Source organism: Battus philenor, unplaced genomic scaffold (assembly GCF_028537555.1).
Source record: "Battus philenor isolate CCGP_79_NKW_IND1 unplaced genomic scaffold, ilBatPhil1.0.hap1 SCAF_10, whole genome shotgun sequence".
Lineage (NCBI taxonomy): Eukaryota > Metazoa > Arthropoda > Insecta > Lepidoptera > Papilionidae > Battus > Battus philenor.
The window spans coordinates 9,131,747-9,155,023 of NW_027181662.1; the positions used below are offsets into that span (position 1 = coordinate 9,131,747).

Below are 23,277 nucleotides of genomic sequence, written 5' to 3' on the forward strand. Positions count from 1 at the left end.
TCTTATTACGCCCCGTGGGTATCATAAAAAACGGTAGAGGTAATAGCCAATTTAGAAAAGAACACCTTCTGGAACTTAACTAGAAGAATTTCTAGCTGGTCTAGTTATAATAATTACTATATCCAAGAAGCTTTATGTACAAAAAGAGTCTTCTTAAAGTTTAACAAAAAGCAAAACGAACGCTTAAAAAGTCTTGATGTTAATCTTAAAATAGTATAAACTTTGAATGGTTATTAATCATTTTCATGATACCTTATAGTACAGGCTTCACGTAGTAGAATGTTATTACATCGATAATTTAATATTTTTAATGGCTCATTTAGAAATAAACTGACACAGCATTCACTATTCTTAAATTTCGATTTTATAACAACAATATAATTTATTTTTAGTAAGGAATATCTCATATTTTAAATTTCGATGCGAATATTTATATCAACTTCTTGAAATCTAGAGCGCACGATCTGTGGCTTGCTTACGGTATCGCTTTATAACTAAACCATAAGTTGTTATTTCCATTACTGTATAATAATATTTGTGATATTCACAAACATCTCTCTCAGAAGCTGGATATACATTATGTTCGGAATAAGTTGTTTACTTCATTACATCGCACGAACTGTATATCTTCAATTGTCGTAGATTCCATTCGAGCTATCTATTACATTGTTCCCTGTTTACTCGCATTTCTGTGTGGAATATAAGCGAGTCTAAGGAAACGAAGCTAACAAACTATTCAACGGCAATATGTAGCTAATATATTTCTTAACCATCTTTCATGTTTAGTATCCACTTCTCCACACTCGTAGTTTAGTATTCTATTTACACCGTATTAAACAAACCATCAAAGAAGTTATTTTTATGGGGTACATAAGTAACACGTACGTACACTTTCTCTTTATCGTGATTATTAGATAATTTAATGATAAAAAATCTTATGTAAAATTGTATAAGATTAATCTCTCGGTAAAAAGTTATTATCGTTATATGTACTTACTAAGTGTATCTTATGTAACACTTATGTGTACTGGTTGTCTACATAAATCTTTTTTTTATAACCTTCCTTTAACCTACCCTTACTTTATGATATAAAAGAAAGTTTTATTTTCATAAAATCATGGTTCTACAAAGATCGAGTAACAGAAATTGCGCTGCAGTGAGTTTTGTGTATATCTAGTCACAATAAATTTTTTAGTTTCTTGTTACGATCATATTGTACACCAGCTTTGATCCGCAATTTGTTCGTGATTCGTTCGCGCATATACTCTCTCCTAGCGAAACTCGGAATTTTTAGCATTAAAAATATCTTTTTTTATTTCAATTTTAGAACGATTTTAATTGAAAACTTTTTTTCGTAATATTCTTGCGAGGTGTGTTTGTATTAATTAAAAGCTACAGTTTTATACTAATATTTGTACAGGTAAACTTCATATACAATATCAACGCAATGTTATACTAGAGATTCTCTGCACAAAACTTACAGCAGTATATTTCCAAGGAGTGTTATCTGTTATGCAATTTACCACATTTTCAAAACCAATTGAAAGTTCCCTACATAAAAACAAATACAGTTCGAATCCGAAAAGTGAACGCTTTTAGCAGCAGCATATCACAAGTCATATCTGATGACTAAAACACAGGGATCTCTCTTGTGTTTGTTTGACAGTGATGCAGGCAATTTAGGACTTTTTTTTCTATTGATAATGGATCATTCTTTGGAAGGATTAATGAAATCAAAATCATTAAAAATATAGTAAGAAAAGTACCTAAAAACTTCATATCAATACAAGAAAGGTAGAAAACTTTTATGACCTTTACGCTTTTCTAATGTATAACGAAAAAGTAGTACACGACTTTAATCTTACAAGTTTACTAAGGCAAGTAAGTAAGTAGTAAGTAAGTAGTAAGAGGCAAGTATAGTAAAAAATGTTAAAGAAATCATATTCCTACCTTATTTGAACTACTATTACTTCATGTACTTACTAATGGTATATTAATATCATATGGTCAGGTACTAAAATTCAAATTTTAAAACATCTTTATTTAAATAGGCATTTCCATGCACTTTTGAATCGTTGTTTATTTTAACATTAGAAGTAATAATCTATCACCGGCTCAGAATGCTGATCTGCTGAGAAGAGCGGATGAGGAACTCAACAGAGGCACATTTTAAATTTAAAACGAACCTCTGTTGAGTTTTTAGTATAAATAAAGTAAATTTAACAATTTTTCATGTTAGGTGCCAATCAAAAAAATATTTAACTTATAATACAATATCGACCACGTAAATGAGTAAAAATAGTTCTTGAATGCTGTGTTATGGTGTATATAATAATATACTTTTAATTTTAATAACGAATTGTAATTATTTCTTTTATTATAAAAATCTAACATTATCTAAAAGGATTAAATCCTTTAAGTTTTCTTTAAAATTAATACATTTTTAGTTTCTTTTATTTTGTAATGAAAATTTTCCTCGTCGCTTATATTACTTGTTTACCTTTACCTAGTATAGCTAGATTTCATATATCATAAATAAATAATTATATGTAAAATGGGATCAAAATCTTTTTCAGATAACATTAATTAATTCTATATAATTACACAATATATTAGATTTCGTTGTTGCGCTTGTGATATTCACGCGCTAAGCCATAAACCTCTATTAGAGAAACGATAATTAATAATGTAATCCACCATGGAGGCCCGGTTTCAATTGGCGCCGCAGTCATATGAGTTACATAAAATCGTTGTGGATCAAAACCCACTGTCGACCAGTTACATTTTTTTTAATATAAGTTAGTAGTATTCGACATTTTAAAGTTATTAAAGTCTATAGAAATATAAAAGGAATGTAATACATACATTTTTGTATTAAAGCATTAAATACGTGAATGTATTACTCATTTGCTGGCAATTAATATATGGCGCACTCTATCCAAAAATTAATGTTTCACGAAATTCGTTATTTACATACGAATAATACATCAAGAAAAAGCTTTTCCATAATTCGAATTACTACATATTAAAATTATTTTTTTGCTTATTTCTTACTTCCTATCCCTGCCAGCTTTGTATTGTCAAAAGTAGTTGGCTATTTTATTCCTATAGGAAAAATAATTTCTTATAACATATTTTTGAGTGATCAATTTATAAAGGTACATTAGAAACAGATGTAAATTCTTTTAAGGGTCTATAACCAATCACCCTGTATATAAATGTGTTTACACTAATTTCATATATTATAACCAAAAATAGTTCTCGTTATTGTACGGTTTTTTCCTATTTTTACTTATATCGCTTATCTATATTAATCGCTGCACCGTCAAATAGTTAACAAGTAGAGAATTCTTTCAGCTTTAAGTTCGCCACTATACTTTTTATAAGAAGTGTGTTAATAAATAATATTCAATGACAAAAAGTAATCCCTCGTATTATAAAGTATTTAAATTAATCACATATTTTAGAATGAACACTAGTATGTGAGCATATTAGTGTATATTTTTTAATTGTTATAAATATTATCACTATTTACCTATAAAGTTTTTATTATGTTTATATTTAAGGATATTTTCATAAATAAGTGAAAAATTGTCAGTCAAGGATATACTTTTTACGTAGGAAAAGTTTTCGAAGTCATAATTTTTTTTTATTTATGTAGCATAAATTATTTACCTAAGATAATTTTGTGTTTAATCTTAAATGTATGTTTTAGAGTCAACATTCCCACGTTTTGTCGAACCAGTACCAAACGTAACAGTTACAGTTGGTCGGGACGCACTGTTAGCATGCGTTGTAGAGGATTTAAAAGGATACAAGGCAAGTATAAAATTTGACATCATAGACAAAAAATCATATGAGACAAGAAAATTGTTTTTAATACGGAGCCATATATATGTACCACAAATAAAATCTCAATGAGAATTAAAATAGAAAATATCGTAAACGTATACTTAAACTGTGATAATAAGATTTCGGAAATTCACTGATACACGTAAAATCAAGACATATTTGAAACAGAAGCTGGCTATTGTGATTATTGAAATATTTATTCTGCGGGCTTAATTAATAATAAAACAATACAAAAACTACGTACATTTAGATTTCTAGAGCAAAATATCATTGGCGTTTAAAGATCATAAATTCTTATCAGAACATTTATTCACTTGACATTTGTCTTCTTACTAACTTTTATTTCAAGAAGACTTCATATTTTAGACAAGAAGCATGAAATTATTTTTAATGCACAATTTTACATATAAATTTCCTAACTACAAACGGCACCAATATGCATTCAAATGATTGAATAAAAGTAATAAAAGCAATTAGGCTAATGTGGAGACCAAATCCTAAAATAGTTTTGTAAAATTGATGATAATATATGTCGAGTAATATAATTAATTTATGTAATAATTAAAATATAGTGTAAATCTTAATAAACATTTGCTTTGTTTATAATTTATCTCAAAAATCTTAATACAAAAACGACAATGCACTAAACCTCCACCCGGCTAACTAAAATTACAAACAACTTCATCTGTACGGTGCAGTAAAGTTTTAACAAGCCAACTTAATATCACTTTACCCAGAATGCACGATTCACCAGTTATTAATCATGCACGAAGGCTAGTTAGCGAAATTGGAGTGTCGTGTAGTGTGGCGAGATTTATATGGGATAGGAGCGATCCACCGGAGACCGAGTTTCAGAAGATAATTTAATATTCTTAAAGCTGTAAACAAGTTCAACCCTTTTCTGAATAGACGCCTCTTTATATCGTTTCATTTTATTGATACGGATAGAATAATTAATAGAGTAAACGACACTTTATTAAATATTTATTCTTATAAATAGGGAATCAAAACTAATCAACATCAAATATAACTTACTATAACATAAACAGCATAATTTGTCCCACTTATGACAATAATTTTAAATATGAACTATAGTTATTTAAAATCTTGTTTTTTTGTAGGTAGCATGGGTAAGAGTTGATACCCAAACAATTTTAAGTATTCACCACAATATAATTACCCAAAATCCACGAATCAGTCTCTCTTACAATGACCACCGTTCTTGGTACCTACATATAAAGAATGTGCAGGAAGTAGATCGCGGTTGGTATATGTGTCAAGTTAATACAGACCCCATGCGTTCCCGAAAAGGCTATTTGCAAGTCGTTGGTAAGGAATTAAAATATCACTTTGTAATAAAATTTTAATATTGCTTGAATTACTTTCATATTTAAAGTAAGAATTTCTAACTATGCATGTGTGCTTAAATGTATTCGTCACCATCACCACAATTTGTCGAATTATGTCTATTGCTAAACATTGCATGAATCCATGGGGAAGTTTATGCCGCCCCCCAACAATTTCCATCGACCTTAACAGGGTACATTTTCTGCCTCGTGGGCGGACGTCTTACACTGCTCTTGCTAGTACATGAACTCCGCTCCAGAATTTTAAAGTCCCTGCTACCATTTTTTCTGCTCGCATTGAGACCTGCTTCCGGCCTCTTCAAGTTGCCATTTCGCTAGGCTACGTCGGTTACATCCGTTCGTCTAAAGATCTGTCATTTCTGATTCTTTTAAAGAAATCCCGAACATAGGGACATAGGAGCCAAGGGATCACATTAATTAAATGTATTCTAAAGCCAAAATTAAAATACATTTTTGTGAACTGTAAGTGTGGACGTAGCAAATTAAGGTCCCAAATTGCAGCATAAATACCTTAATGAAACTTATGTTAATGAATCCTGTATAAAACAATCAAAGTATTAAATTATTTCATTATCATTGTTATAAATTTGTCTTTGCATAAGTACTTTGCCGATACTAGCTTTCAGAGTACCCAGGCGCAAGATTTTATAAATATTTGAAGTGTCCACTCCTTTGCATCCAGTTTGGTATATTCATTTCATAGTTTATATCACCTATAAAATATTTATTAAACTTCATTTGCAACAGTACCACCTATGATCATAGACAACATGACTTCAACGGATATGGTGGTTAGAGAAGGTATAAACGTAACGATGTACTGTCGTGCAATGGGGTATCCTGAGCCATACGTCATGTGGCGTCGTGAAGACGGACAGGAATTCAATTGTAACGGTGAATCAGGTATTAAATTTTGCCTATAATTCTTTACCTTTATTGGAATAATGATATAATAGGAAAGTAATTTATGAATATTGGTAATAACATATATTAAAAATGTGTCAATCATTTCAGTGAACGTAGTGGATGGGGAAAACTTAACGATATCCAAAGTATCTCGATTGCACATGGGCGCTTACTTGTGCATCGCTTCCAACGGAGTACCTCCATCAATCAGCAAAAGAGTCGTCTTGATGGTTCAATGTAAAAACTTTTTTAAATATTTATACTGTCATTGTTACTTGTTAATTTTACTTGCTGTTATCTAATTATTATATTTATCAAATTGACTCATTTACAACGTGAAATTCTTTTGATTTATGACAATCGCCTAAATTTTAAAGTACCTAAATTTCATTCCCGGTAAAATTTGCTTAAAGTCTCTTAAAATACCGCTATGTTTATACTCATTTATATATCCAATTAAATTTAAACACTTATAAGAAAATACTTCTCCAAAACTGTCGATAACATTTTGATGTAATTGTGATAAAATTTTCATTCCGAATTTTCTCAAATATAACAGCGCTTCGTTGAGACGACCTTAAATCATCTGTTCGTAAGTACGTGAGCATTTTCACATAGCTTCTTTTTGGCGGTACTCGTGGTTCAGAAATATTATTTTACTGGAAGCGGGCGTCGTTAAGGAGTATTTACGAGGAGACGGGGCCTCTACCTGTCGGGGTCTTCCACTGGCTCGTCCGTAATTGCACCCAATTAGAGCATTATGCTGACGTGAATACGACACGGGGGCGTTAATGGTGATACTATCTGCACCCAAAAGACTTCGCACTTTCGTTTCAGTCGTTTCTTACCGTGAAAGCCAATGAGATGGTTTTCTTTTCCTTAATTCACATTTCGCATCTCAGCTACTTCTTCTTTTTACCATTTCTTATAAGTAATGTGAAATCTTCACGAGACTTCTCCTTTATCTTTATTAACTCATACCTCTTAAGAAAAGCAAAGTATCTACAACATTTTAAGTAAATATTTTTAAGTTTTTTAAGTGAAATATTGGCTACAGTAATTATTTTTCGTTATAAAAGTGTAAAAGTAACATATATATATACAAATTTAAATAAAATCAAACACCTTTCCTTCAAAATTATTATGAAATGTTTTTATTATATAATTTAGTTATCTAAACATAGTGCTTTTTCTTTCTAGAACAACTTTAATTAATGACAACAAATTGTCGTGTCCATTTTTTAAGTAAATCATTTATCTCTTTCTGGTCTATAGAAATCTAAGTAAAAGTTCCCTAAAAGTGCAGATGCTCAATGTAATCAAAGACAATTTTTGTATTAGTTCCACCAATGCTGTCGATACCGAATCAACTAGAAGCGGCCTACATAGGACAAGATGTGACATTGGAATGTCATACCGAATCCTATCCCTCGTCGATAAATTACTGGACGACAGACCGAGGAGACATGATTATATCTGGTTTGTTCTGACTACTTAACCACCTTTTATCAAACTTTATTCCATAAGTTGGGCTGAATTGTTAAATTTGTCTTAAAATATAAATTTATAAAGCTTAACCACTAACATTAAACAATAACTTTATTTCTTTCTATAATCCCAAATTAAATTGAAGAATAACACTGATTCCTTTATATTCCTTTACTGCATTTCGTATGTGTTTTAAAAATTAATAGTTTAATTTCTAACATTAATCTTTAATAGGGAAATGCAATTACAAATCAAAGAGAAGTTGTTTCAAATTAGTTTCTGAATTAAAATAATGTTATTTATTTTTTTGCTTTTATTACAGGAAATAAATACATCACTTCTTTAACAGATGACAGTTATAGTCGCATAATGAAATTAACTATAAGAAAAGTGTCAAATAAAGATTTTACATCTTACCGGTGCGTTGCGAAAAACTCACTCGGTGAGACAGATGGGTTCATTCGATTAGACGGTATACATTATCTTTGTTTATGATTTATTACAAATATGAGCAACGCGATTTACATTTTACTGATTTTTTTTTTTTAGAAATTCCTGCACCTTCCACAGTAAGCACTACTGTGAATTATGTTCCCTCGATTCTTCAGAAGAAAAAAGGTAATATATGTATATTTAACTTTAACTTTTTATATTTAAAGGGGCTGTAAAGAATATAATTTATAGTACTTTTATATATTTAAGTTTCTGTTCTTTTTAATTAGTATACAACAAGGAGATATAAAATTATGTTTATAATATAGCAGTCACATATACAGAGCTCGCTCGCTATATTCATCGTATTTTGGTTGTTCACGAATGAAAAAGTCGATGGTGGATTTTGTATTTATTCGTTTTGTCGCCGTAGTTGAAAGCTTGCAAAGAATTGGGTCGTTAGTAATATTATTGTGGAAAAAGCAATTTTGTTTACTCTTTGACTTACGGTGTTACCTGCTATTGTGATTTATTTATGTAAGTTTTTCATTTATTAGTCGTGAATTATTTTCGGGTAAGGGAAAACTGTGATTATTAATAAATTAAACCTGAAACTTCCTCAATAAAGAGTTCGATTATTTTTTTTAATCTATAAACTTTAATCAGGAAAAAACAAGAACCGTTGGAGAGAATCTTCAGCAGAAAACAGAGTTATAGGAGATTATGAAGTTGAAGAATGGAAAGATATTGGTAAGATTCTACAACTTATAATACACTGTTAAAATGAAAACCTCACTACCTGAAGTATTTTAAATGCATAACCAAGACAATTAAAATCATCATCATTATTACTTCAGTCGTAGTACGTCCACAGCTGAACATAAGCTTCCCCGTAGATTTCAAATAGACCAAGATAGAAATAACCTGCAGTATCTTTCGACAACCTTAAAGATGTCGAGTGTTGGATGTGGATGAACGTCCTGCTCTACACTAGGACAACTAAAATATTATTCATACAAAACAAACAAACAAAATCCTGCATTCAATACCTTTCCTTTCGTGTTTGAGTTATGTCAGATTCTTCTCACTTTTAACCCACCATGGTTTTCTCAACCCCCTTTTTGGAAACTTGCCATAATGTTTCTTATAACTTATAAGTCGTCACATGATACTGCTTGATTATAAACAACACTATGTATTTTCTTCATATTGTATCTACAAGATCTGTACAGGGAGAAAAGTAGATCATATGATTTTTTTTAATATTACAGCTTTAACGCAGAAAATGTGTAACTCATTTACTATTATTTAATATATAGTACATATTATCCAAAATAAGAAAAAAGTTAGGAAATAATAAACGACCTAACGGTTATATACTATGACAAAGCTTTTTTCAAAATAATGATTATTACATATTAAAACTAATTGTTGTTCACTATCTGTCTTGATAGAATTTGGACTACTAGAAATAATTGTTCTATCGCATTCCAATAAAAAAGTAATTAATAAATATGTTTTAGAGATATTTTATTTAAGGTGGAAGAAAATAGGTGTAAATTTTTTAAAGTTCTTTGTTGATAAATAAACTTTAAAATCATAAACCCATTTTATTGTATAATAACCTCTTCAAAGCTTTTACACCTATTACCAATCATCCTGTAGAAAGCCCATATTTATTAATAATTGTTTAGATTACGAGTCTACGCAGTCTTCGAGTTCAACGGCACTGCGAGCGACCCTTCTCATTACTGCTGCAGCGGCACTCACAAGTTGACAATTATTCCTTGTATCTTAAAAGACAATGCTGGTAAATTAATGCAGTGTTTTCAACGAAGAGTAATTATAAATATTGTGAGTACGTTTAGTAAAGTAGTTTATAGAAGTAAGGATAATGAGTTCAAATTATATCGTACACTGTAAATGATAACGATATATTAAGAACGAATCTAAAATCATCACATGTCATTAAATGCTTATTTTAATATAAAAAATAACTTACAATGCAGTGACTGCTTGAGGTTACTATTCTCGATATATTTCTAGTTGTACAAATTAATTATTATTCCCAGTCAATACGTAAAGTTAAGTTTCTTAATAATTAAAAGACTGATAGATTTTATGATAAACGTGCCATATCTCAACCATATAATCATAATCAAGTAGTTATTCTTAAATAACATGTAAATAATTATATATTAATGATGTCAGATTTAGAATTGAAATCGTGATATTGTTATAATATAGCTTCTTATTCAGAGTATTAATATACTTTAACCGTACTATTTTTCTTACTACTTATTATTATCCGCATATCAGATTCAATTCATACGTTAATGATTCCATTAAAACGAAAAGATTTGATTTATTGATATTTATTTTTTTAACATAAATAATGTTAAAAATAATTGTACATACAAAAAGAGACAATATTTCGTGCTTTGTAAGAAAATAGAATAGATGTTGGCTTTGTAGTAATTAATGGCAGAATATATAATTTTTGTAAAACCCAAATATAATTGATTTATTTATAGGAATCAAAAATTGTAGATTCTCTGCGAATATACGAACAGCTGTTGAGGCTTCTGTGGTATTTCTACTTAAAAAATAAACTATTTAAATTTCTACTAATACGCCTTCCTGTTGAATTATCTGTAGATAATATAAGCATCGTTACTGTTAGCTCTTTATATATAATGTTAATAAATAAAAAAATGTCACAAACTGCGTTTTCTTTTGAATGTAAAAGAGCCAAAATTAGATATTAAAATGTTTCAATGTAGGTTTGAGATTCTCATTGGCTCTCTCATCTGGATGGCAAAAGAATCAACGGCATGTTTCTTTAATTGCATATTATAAAGTATACTTATACATGTATATGTAAATTATGTTATATTATTGTCCTGTTTGAGGTTATTAGTACACAAAAGGTATATTATTTAACACATACAAAGGGTATTTTGTAATTTATATGTTATTATTTTTTCATCTTAAGTTAAAGAATACTAATAAGGCATTAAGCCTGCTTATACATCAAATGTAAAAACATGGAAAAAAATTATTAAAAATACTTCAAATGGCGATAAACAAGCAATACGTACATATATTTTTTTAAAATTGTATGTTCTTTTAAATTGGCCAGTATATATTGAGATATGGCCAAGATATAAATCAAGATATTATCGTCGTCGTCGTTGTTTTAGTCTGTATTAGTTATTATATATTATTATACATTATTACATAGTTGCGCCTTACAAGACATAGGCCTCCCCCAAAAATATCTCTGGGCTGATATATTATAATTGCCATGCCTGGCTTTAGTATTAGTGCACGCAAAGGATACCGCTGCTCGTCGTCTGGAAACTTAAATCGAACCTGCGGCCTGTAATTGCAAGTCACAGTCGTTTACCGCTGGACTACTACTCAGAGGTTAGGCCAGTGCGATCAAGATGGCGGACCAAGTTGATCGTTACACGAACAGAGTACACTGCGGGGTGGGCAATCATAAGATCTTATATGTTTTAAATTATTTCACCTTCCCAAACACTCAATTTTTTTTTTTTTTTGTAAATAAATAAATATATATTTTTGGTTATTACCTTAAACAACTATGAACGTTAAGAAAATAATATCAAGATATTACTTATTTTTTGTAGTAACTTAAAGTATTTCGAAACAAGGTACCAAAGTGAAATCAATCACTTTCCATTGGGTACGGAGGTTTACAATGTCATTGTACAATAGCATCTGTAGTCCACCGCAGGAAGTGAAAAGACTAAAAAGCTTTTAGAACGATTGCCTGATGGTAATAAATTAAATCGAATTGAATAAGAAAAATTACTGGCAATCTGTCAGTAGACAGGTAGTAAATCATTTGAAATAACAAAAAAATTTACAATTTGATGAACGAATGATCGATAAATTCTCTCTGCAGCTCTCAGAGCAGCCGAGTAAATTATCCTAATAGCATCATACACTCGTCTCGTCTTTTCATTTCTTATATAATAAGTAAACTATACGTGTTTTTATTTTTAACCGGCTCTATTCATATAGCTGAATTGGAAGAGGAATAACAGTCAAACAATAATAGTCAAAAATTAAAACAGTCAAAAAGTAGAGTTTTGTTTGGCAGCATTCAGTCAAACAATATAGATGAACATATAAAAAGAAATTAAAACATCAGAAAACTATTACGAAATTTCGAAAAAATAATTGAAGTGAGTCTAATAATAAAATAGGGCTTAGTAAAAAAAAATATTCATATGTCTTTAAGAATATTACAGCAATTTTAAATACAACTTATTTTTTAACATTTATTTTTAAAATTCTGGTTTCTACCTGTACACTTTAGCTTATGTTAGATAAAATAAAAATCATTTGGTTTAAGTTAGTCGTAAAAGACGATGGGCTACCTAGTTATATATTTATGGATTGCGAATTAAAACTATAAGTTGCGTGTTTCCAGAGCAGGCTGATAATTTTGGTGTGTATAATAACATCACAAGGAACTAAAAATAAAAATTTTCAAGGGATGCTTTTATTTGTATACTTTATGTTCGCATGGTGATTACTCAATTGGCCGTGTCAAAAAGAAGTACTATACGTCGTGTACGAAGAACAGATGTTCCAGTAACAGTTTCTGTAATGGTTGTGCTGAAGCGGAGACTCACACTACACTCGGCGAATCGTTAGTCCGGCCTCGGCACTCCGAATATACCATATTCCACAATCTCGTTTGTGTATACTATAAAATTTTATCAACTGTCGTCTTGTTGTTTCATTTAACGGTACCGTCATATTTTCGAACAAAATCAGATATCTGTCGTCAACTACCCAGCACTGATATTATTCCGATGTTGATAAAAACAACACTAAATAGAAATTAAAAAATTAAAAAGACGCCAATAAAATTTTTATATCTTTGGCGTTATATATTATAATTAACTTAATTATAAAATATAATCATAAAAAATCTGCCCCATACATACTTCACAAGGTAGATGAATTCAATGCTTACATTTCACAAGGATTCGATGGTATAACTCGAATGTGATTTAAAATGTCTATTACAAATTTATTTTTACGAATAACTCGCCGAGCTGTATCGATTTTATGCAAAACTCAAGCAAGCTTCTCACTAAGCAGACTGTTGTTATTAAACTGTAAACTCGGCTCATTTCGTCTTCGAAAACCGCTGCTGCATGAATCATTAATTTTCAGCTGACACCAGGTAAAGGTTTAGTATGAAATTAATATCAATAATTTCGATATCAAAATTTATTTTGAATTCCATTGACATATTGTCATAAATTAATTTTATACATTTATTGCATTATCAATACAGCAGCGACAATAATTGATGTGACGGTGCAAGTGAACGAACTATTTATCAATACAACGGAAACTATCAACAAAAACCTCCACTTTCATTCTTTACGATTTTTATTCTTTTATTAATAAGCTAAAGATCCTAAACCGTTGTTTTACAAAAAATCTCTCGTATTTTCAAAATTTGTGTAAAAACAACATATAAACTTGCCTAATTAGCTCACCCTTTAAGCTGGCAAAAAAAGATTTAAAAGACGGAACAGAAACTTTTAATTACTAATTTTCGGTAAAATTTAAAATAAATTCATTGTTTGTCGTAGATCAATATTACATTAACCTCATTTTGCAGGTCGTATCATAGTTTAAAGCGTCTTGTAGCGTCAGTGTAATAAGAGCGAAACACTGCCTGTCAACAGAATATTGTCGTGGATATTTTAATACTGGAGGGATTATCTGGCTATTTAAGCCTGAAATGCTATGCTGCTGTTATATAATACTCTCTTTAAACTATTTAAAGTACTGAAAGCTAAACGTATAGATGTAGATCATTAAAAACACCTTCGATAACTAATTATTTATTTTATATTTATGACGTACATTTATATATACAAGATGATTGTTTACAGGTGTGTAAAAGCTTATTTTTGTACTGGGTGCGACAGGCCAACAACTCCTAGCAATACAAAATCTGCAGGCAGAGGTAGTAACAATTATTAATTTTAATATGTAGTAACCAGAATAGTAAAAGACACTACACTGTTATGACATTATTAATACTTCTGAAACCATCGATTTTTCAATCACCTTGTAGAAATTGTATACCATAAACATGGTTAAAACTTTCTTAATTAGAAGAGAACAATTTTCAAACATCTTTATGTCATTACATGAGATTTTACAACTCACTTGTGCAATACACATTATATGAGCTATAATAAAGATTAAACACTTGTGTATTATATCCAATTTTACTACTTGCATTTGTTTTTAAATCAACTCTGTTAGTTTTTATGTTGATTGAAAATATGCATTACAATGTTATGTTTAGGTATTTATTTCACTTTTTTAGAATAATTTAATAAATTTTAGGTACTGGTCTAAAATGTACAACAAAAAATGTATAAAGAGAACTAACACCTAACTCGATTAAAAATATTATAGAGATGAAAATCTGTCGGTGAAATATTTTTCTTTCACAGCCGAAGGCACAGGACGCGAAATGCAGTATTCCATTTTCCCGGCGTAACTACGTTGCACGTTCCGAACAATAAAATGCTTTTAAAGCATCAAGCGACATAATTTCTGTATATAAGTAATTCAAGAAAAATATTTTAGACAAAAACTTGTCTGCAGTCATATAAGTTCTAAAATATTATTAGGGCTTTAAATTGTTATAGTTAATGTATTGTTGTAACCTTTAACCATTATAACTTGTATATGCAAACTTATACTTGATATATTGAGCCAAATGACAGTTGACCAGACATAATTCAGATCAAATCATAATGCATTCTTTGTATTTAGGAAAATGATTTATATCACAAATGACCCAAGAAAATTTTTAAGAAAATTGTAAATTTATTGCGAAATTACACAGAAAAGTAAATTTATTTTCTAAATATACATATAACCACAATTTGTCGCTTTAAGCTTAAGCAATACCCTGAAACAAATTGTGTGCAATACGTTTTTAGATAGTCGTTGAAGTTGGGGTAAATAAAGTAAAAATCTGGATGACTTGACTATATATAAGGTTCGAAATAAACTAATCGGAAGGACATTTTTATTAAGTTTGTAGAGTTTTTTGCGCAAATTATAGGAATTATAATATACATATTTACTAGTTAACATAAGAAATATATTTGTCGTGTCTCCGTTGATTTTATTATCAATCCTGACGCATCGTGCGGTGCACTTATATGAGACTTACCGATGCCAATAGTTAGCGCGTTGCAACCTGCTACTAGAGTCATCTATCGGTGCCGTCCGAAATAATAGCATTCTTACATAATTATATTTTTAATGTTGTTGCCTGTCATTTTATTTTATCTAAGAAAATAATTGCAAATAACAACATCAAATGTTGACTCTGTAAAGTGGTCTTTTACAGATTCGATAGCGTACCGAAGGTCATTCGAAATTACTTTTTTCCGAGAGTTAATTTCTTTAAAAAATATAGCTTAGTACTATAAATATAAATGAAAAAATAAATTATAACAAAATGTGTCATAAAGTACTTAAAAGTTTGTGCTCTCAATTCCAAGCGTGAATAAAATTCGAAAATAGACATACATACACAACAATCACTTCAACACGACTTTGAGTTGTTTGTCGAAATGGATTATAGGAAATCCAAACCCCGTGATGGAGGTAAGTATCGGATTTGCATCTCGGCTTATATTTGTTAGAAGCCTAAACCTAAAAGGGTTTGACGATATCAGTAAATTTGTTTATGAAGGCTCAAGAAAAATATGTGTCCCTTGCAAGTAGGTAACTAGAATAAATAACATTTATGTCGCCTTATACTATTAGAAACTATAAACCGTTTACATATAGAACAGCATTTAATACTTCACAACGTGTATTAATTTACACACTTTTAGAATCATTTACATGTAAACATATATACAGGTAACCATAAAACCAGTCAATCGATATTGGAGGTAACGTAAGTAAATATACAAATAATACAAATAATACAAACGAATATTTATGCCTAAAAAATATATATATAACAATGCAATACAAATATAGTAATACAATAATATGATAACAAAAAATGTAAAAAATTCTTTTTTTAATATTATATCCATCTCCCGATTGTTTAGTGTTCATACAGAAAGAAATTCTAAAAATTTTAACATTAAAAAATGTTAAGTGATGTCTCCATATGATAAACATACATCAAAACAACAGCAAAAATATACAGAAAACAATTTAATACTATTTTACGACTATCTTAGGTGTTTTAATACTGGCTTGGAACACACATAACTACTTAGCTGCTGCTGCGCGCTGAGTTTTGGGTGCAGGTGTAGTCTTTATCACAGCCACGGGTATTGCAGCGTCCAAAGAGATCCGACCGAGATCAGACTACGACGCAACTCGATGATGACCACTGGAGTTCAACACAAACACAATGCTCTCGCTTGTCCGACATTTGGTAACGTCGAACTTTTCGCGTGCCGCCCGAAAGATATCATGCCGTGAGAATCTCTGATATCTTAATGCCAGACCCTTTGAGCTTGGTCTTATTGCGCCAGAGATTATTATGCACTAAGGTGTCTTGCAACTTTACAAGCATAGGTCTACATTTCCGTGGAGAAAGATGACTCTTTCTATATTTTGTTCATACTGAATACAGTGACCACTAGCCGCTGAACCACTAAGTCAGTAGTAACTTGCATAGTATTTTCGTTTTGTACTTCGTCAGCACCACGAATGAGCAGGATTTTACTTCGTCTCTGCATCTCCGCAGTGTCGGCGCTACGAGATAATGCACTGATTTGTTTTTGCACCAAGTTAAGAATTTGGGTAACAAACGTGAGAAACGAGGCGAACTGTGGAGTTGTGCTATACCCTGGATTTCACCTGTAAGACCTATTAGAATCACCTGGCGTACTTGACGCCTTATGCATATCATGTTCGAAGGAGACCATTCTGTGTCCATTCTATTACCCACCCAATTTTCGTTGACCTTACCTTGAAGCGCAAATATATATGTATGTGTTCATGTTTGATTTTAAGTTCTGTTTTAAGGACAAGTGCAAACAAAGAGGCACTGGATTTTGTATTTTAATTTATATATTAAAGTACTTAATAACAAAGGCTCATAAAAGATAATCGTAATAAGTTAAAAACTATAAGTTAGTAAAATATATACATAAAAACATAAAATTAGTTTATTTTTAGAAAACCGACCGGCAAATGGTCACCGGTTAGATAATAACGAGAAAACTATGTGTTCACACGAAACAATAATAAAAATCGACTTTAATAAAAAATATAAGCATCATAATGAAAATCTATGAACTAAAAATATAACTGGTGAGCTGTGACGGTATTGTTTCGTATCTCCAACATTTACTGTAAGTAAAATCAAAAATCTTGTCCATTACAATAATAAAAATGTCAACGACTCGGTGTTTTTAGCCCACCATTAAAGTAATCACTTATACCTGTTGTAGATTTAAAAGCTTTTACAGATTAAAACCCTAACATCAGTGCTTTCTTCGATATTAAATTACATATAATATTTATTAGACCCAAAAATTAAATAAAGAATTTGTATAAAATATTACTTTTTATGCTTTCACATTTTATTTTACGAATAAATCTTTCACAGATGATGTTCAGGGAATTGCTTGTACTTATATTTTGATGCAGTTAAACTTAGTTAAGGCTAAGTTGGACTAGCAATCAAGTGCAACCTGACACGCCGTTCTTAACGTCCTCAGGGGCACTAACATCTTTGTCTTAAACATTAGAGTCCCACATTTGTTAAATTGATAGACAACTTGCATACGCGATGGGTCTCCTTTAATGCGGCGAATCCCCCCGGAGTAAAGCCACAACCAATGCGTTATTACTGAAGTCTGTTCTGTATGCTGAAGGTCTTTCATCGTCATTGATTACCGGCAGTGGGTATGCACTACCGGTAATCTCCTGTGTTCGACATAGAACCGACAGTTTACATCCTTCTTCCATATCAGAAATTCACACTCGTAATAACACTGTCACGTAACATCACAATCTCGATCTCCGCTTCTTTGCTACATAGATTTTTGCAGATAATGCACTTACGCAAAATCAAGGCAATTTTATACCAAAATAATAGAATTTTGAAGTCTGTTTAGTACGTTTGTACTATTACCACTTGAGCAAAAACTGGAATGATAAATTCAAATAAACTTATAAAAGTTTTCCACGTGTTGGAATATGCACGCATGTCATATACAAAGAAAAAGAAATCATAGGCATTTAGAAAAAGATTCATTGCTCTATCTTTTATAACAACACTGTGATTATAATAGACATGAATTCAATCGGTTCTCGGATTAGGATCGAGAAAACAAATTATAGAACCTTAATAATTTATAGTAATTCTGTCTATCCATATACAGAAAATATTGCGTTTTATCAAAACTGAAAGTTGAAAGCCCCGGTTTATCGTTACTTTATTGTTTGGAAGAAGATAAGCACGTGAAGGATTAAGGTGCGCCGCAAACTTCTATGGAGATAAAACTTGTTTGTTAGTTAAATCCCCTTCATTACACGGATTTTGCCAAACGTCTGCTGTTTACCTGATAATGAAGCATATACATTTGTATGTACGGTGCGATAAAGAAACGACAAATAAGTCTACCGGTAGATACTAGAGCTTTTGGCAATTCCTTTCAAACGATTTTATGCACGACTGCAAACATTTAAATGAATACATACACGTGTAAGTAAAAAAAAATGAGGAGTTTTCCAATTATTTGAGCGTCTCTAAAAGTTTTATCTAACTAAAAAAATTGGTTAGAGTTTAATGATATTATCATATTAAATATGCATATGTATTTGTTTACTCTCTAAATGAATTTATATCTTATGTTCACGACACTTATTAGATCGCACAATCATGTTCTTTATATCAAGTCGACAAGCTCTGTGATATTGATCAAATCTTGTTGTTGAAAAATCGATCATAATATATATAAAACAGATAAAAACCATTGAAACTACTTTAAGTCATCTATCTGCCCTGAAGGCCACCTTACCTAAAAAAAAATGATGCAGGCATGCATTGGCAAAATACGTGAACCAAAAAATCAAACATAAAAAAAAAGGTCTTGAAACAAGTTAAACTTTCTAGAGACGTCTTAAACTTAATATTATATTTAAATAAAATGTGAAAAGAATCACAGTAGCTGCACTGCGACATACTTTTATCAGTTATTGTTCTTTTAAGATACCCAAAATATTACGACGCAGGCCCCTCTTCAAAAAATAGTCTTAAAAAAGTCTTGGGCCGTCGCTCAGGCCTAGGAGAATTCAATTTCTATATATACATAGCATTCTTCCAAATTTTTACAGAAAGTTTTATCGAACTAAGAAGTTTATTTAACTGTTTTTGTAATGAAGTGATGTTACGGTTTACTCCCATAACATATTTGTAAGCAATAGCATCACCCACACTTCATCGTCGTCGTTGTCGTGTCCAACCATATACAGCCGCTGTAAAGCCTTAGTGTCTCCCAGAGATATCTACAGGGGATATACCAAAAACGCAATACTTAGATGGCGATCGCAGTGTGGTATTATGGTACGCAAAAGACGCTACTGACCATCACTTGGTAAATTGTGTGTGAGCAGTGGAAATCCTACTATATATAATTAATATACAAAGTCTAAATTAGATAAGATTTATATCCCGGGAATTGAACCCGCGAACTATGAGCGCATGTCTCAGTCCTCTACCGCTACGTTACCACTGCACTCGCACATATGAATCACTAATATCCAGTAACAGTCCTATCGTAAACTTAATCCACAAAGATATTTCATTAATTAGTAACGACAAGTGAGTAATTTATTATAGGTATTTTTCAAAATATTAACAGAACAAAATTAAATATTGCGAATACGAGACATCCTTTTTAAGCGATAGCAATCTACATAGAGAGCAGTGAATCAGTCCTTTGTAGCGTCATTCCAATTCATTTCACACTCAACTCGACTACATTTTTCATTACAACTCATGAAAAAGAATACATATAACATGTTATTCCTTTGTTGATTTGTGTGAAAATTATTTCAGTCTTTGTTGAAATATCGAATTGATTTATTCATTTTGACAACGAACTTCACAGCTGCCACTAGATCAGCATCCAAGCGTTCGCTTCAGTTTATTAATACATGAATGAACTGAGTCGGATGTCCAAATAAATATGTTGAATAGTAGATAAATTTCGATGGGAAAAACCAAAACGACGACAAACTCTCCATGAAGAATTTACTAATAAATGTCGAAAATAATTATTTTATTTTACTAATACTAACCCAATCTTCAAATTAATGGTCTAGAAAAGGCACTAACCATAGTTGTTTGGTTGTTTAAAATATTTTAATTTGGTTTTAAAATATTGTTTTTAATTACGCTTAGCTATAATCACAACTTATTCCTTCCACCATCCTCTTTTTATAGCCGGACGTTGTGATGCATGGCAGGCATAGATATGAATGTTGTGAATGTTTCTTGCGTTCGAAGAAATCGTTTTTTTCTGTCGTTCCCATTGCGTGTAGCAATATAGATTTTCCGTGGTACTATTTTCTTTCATGTTTGCTAAATGCGTTCAAAGTTAAAATGTGCAATCAATTACTAGAATTATTTCACACACAAAGATATCACTTTCTATTTCCGTACATATTCTGTAGTTTAGTTATTCCCATAAAAAGCTTATATTTTTATATTATTATTATGATATTTATATTTATGTTATTAATATCTCAATCAATAAGTCACTATCATTATCATCATTACTGTTTCAGGATTAGAACGTCCACAGCTGTAAATAGGCCTCTCCCATAGATTTCCAATAATATGGGTTGGATACGGCATGAATCCGGCGTCTTAAGACATCCTCTACGATCAATATATGACTTTGCTTATATTTAACCTGCACTCCATAATTAATAACAGACAATAACTACAATATATTCAGTAGCAAGATTTGAACAACAAAACAACAAAAACATTAAAAAAAACCGAGTATAAAATTTATTAAACTAAACAAAGAGTATTTCATAACCAACCACTAAACACCGCGAGACATAAAAATTTCGATCACGTAAAATTAAAACCCGAAACAGGTAACTATCGGGTTTATTGATGAGTCTATTGTTCGCGCAAATTGAAACCATTTCTCTCAGTACTGTGTATTCCTCGACTAATTAACCGTATATCTCACAAACATATTTCATCGATATCGATGAAAGTTATTTATAATAATGTAACTAAAGTTTATTCTGTAAATTAACAATGTATCTTTTCAACGGCCAGTCTATTTTCCGTTCTATTTTCCGATGTATGTATAAATATTTGCAGAAAATAGAAACCACGCGGTAAAAGCCTATCACAGTATGATATTTTGGAATCTTGGTAAAAAACGAAATGCTGCTTTAAAAATTACCATGTTTCTTTTTTTCTAAATGAAAACTGTTATTTTCTGTTTAAAAAAAGATTTTAAATATACAGTAACAGGGAATCGTGTTAGCGCTTGATAGACAAATGTATAAAACTATGTTGTGATAAACGAAGTTTTTTTTTCATCAAAATTTATGCACATCAACTCGCCGATGTTGATTACGGATCTATATTGCCATCGACCAACTCCTTTATATGAATAATCAATATTATACGATGTACATAAATAAATAAATACACATTCGTATCGTCGTTTCAGCTCGCATGCGTCCACTGCAGCTCTCCCCCAAAAATAGTATGTACGGGGGTATGTGCCTTAGTCATTATGCTTGGCTAGAAATCGCAGTACAGTATTATGGTACGCAGAGAATGCTGCCGCCCATCCTCTCGAAACTCGACTGTGAGCAGTGGTAATCGTCCATAATTAATACATAAAACGAATTAAATATTTGTTACTCTTTGTATCTCAGTAATCGAACACATGACCTACGATCGCCAGAGTCAGTCCTGTACCACTGGGCTACCACTGCACATTCATGGTATCCGTATGTACATCGCATGTAAATATATATAAATGTAATATAACATATATAGCCTTTGAGATTACTTTTATCGCACTTATTTTACAATGTCCTTAAAATTTTATATTACATATGTTTTAAATTAAATAATTAAAAGAACGAATATGAAAGTAAGTATAAAGTTTTAATTTTTTTGTTCATAAAATCAAGTAATAGAGTGACTATTCCTTTTGACTATTTCTCTTGTGTAACTTACGTTAAGAACTAAATATTCTCAACATTTACATTATCTGGAGTAAACAAAAACAGGGATTATGTATTTAAGATTGTCGTACTGAAATAGCAATGCATATTATTTTCAAATGTTTACTTTTGTATCGCTCCCCTGTCTACAATTTCATACACGCCGTCATTCTAAAAGTAATAAAAGGGGATTACAAAGTTCCAATTCAGTGTTGTAGCAGGTATTTTGATTTCAATTGTACTGAAATCATCTGCCATTTCAATATTAATCCTTGCTTACATTGCTTAGTCGTTTTACTTTTGTCCAACTGTGTGCTTTTTTATTCCTTACTCTTCTTTAATATTGCACGTTTTTATTGCATTCAACTCCCTTCTACGCACGGGAAAAATGTACACTACCTATGTATATTAAAATTGCTGATTATTTAAAAGAAGTTATATTTACCAAAAAATAATACAGAGCGTAATAAGTAATTTATGTTTCAAAAAAGTCGATGACGCTGTACCAATTAAGATAAAAAATACAATATCTTTGCTTTTAATTAAATTATAAAAATAATCTTTTACTGAATATGCCAAACGATAAAGAGGGGACCTAAAAATATCTCAACTTAGTTTAGATGAGATTTGTTTAAGAAAAACGATTTTTTTGAGTAAAATAAAAACTAAATAAACGAAATTCGTATTTATAACGTTGTATTTATGTAGACTTAATATCACTAGAATAATTGTGCTTTTTTAAGACACAATATTTCAGTTACAAAACAATTTGCACTGGATTAAATTGGCACTGTGTATTCAGGATACAAGATGCGTGCACAATTGAACTACATGCGGCTTTCCATATAGATCAATGTTCTCTAAAGACCATACATATTGCAATTGTGTCAAACGTCGTTTTTTTTTTTTCTTTATTACTCATAACATATAAGGAACATGTAAGGAACGCCAG

At 30.7% G+C, this 23,277-nt stretch overlaps 1 protein-coding gene across 1 annotated transcript in view; it reads left to right on the top strand.

Annotated features, from left to right (window-relative positions):
- LOC137926994 (lachesin-like) overlaps positions 1-16,008 on the top strand; it is a 30,873-nt gene extending 14,865 nt beyond the window's left edge. Inside the window, exons 3-12 of the mRNA XM_068770762.1 lie at positions 3,715-3,819; positions 4,974-5,181; positions 5,967-6,122; positions 6,234-6,362; positions 7,467-7,604; positions 7,936-8,085; positions 8,163-8,231; positions 8,712-8,795; positions 9,740-9,763; positions 15,935-16,008. Coding sequence (XP_068626863.1) covers positions 3,715-3,819; positions 4,974-5,181; positions 5,967-6,122; positions 6,234-6,362; positions 7,467-7,604; positions 7,936-8,085; positions 8,163-8,231; positions 8,712-8,795; positions 9,740-9,763; positions 15,935-16,008 — 1,137 coding nt within the window. The remainder of the gene's footprint in view (positions 1-3,714; positions 3,820-4,973; positions 5,182-5,966; positions 6,123-6,233; positions 6,363-7,466; positions 7,605-7,935; positions 8,086-8,162; positions 8,232-8,711; positions 8,796-9,739; positions 9,764-15,934) is intronic.
- The last annotated feature ends 7,269 nt before the right edge of the window (positions 16,009-23,277 follow it).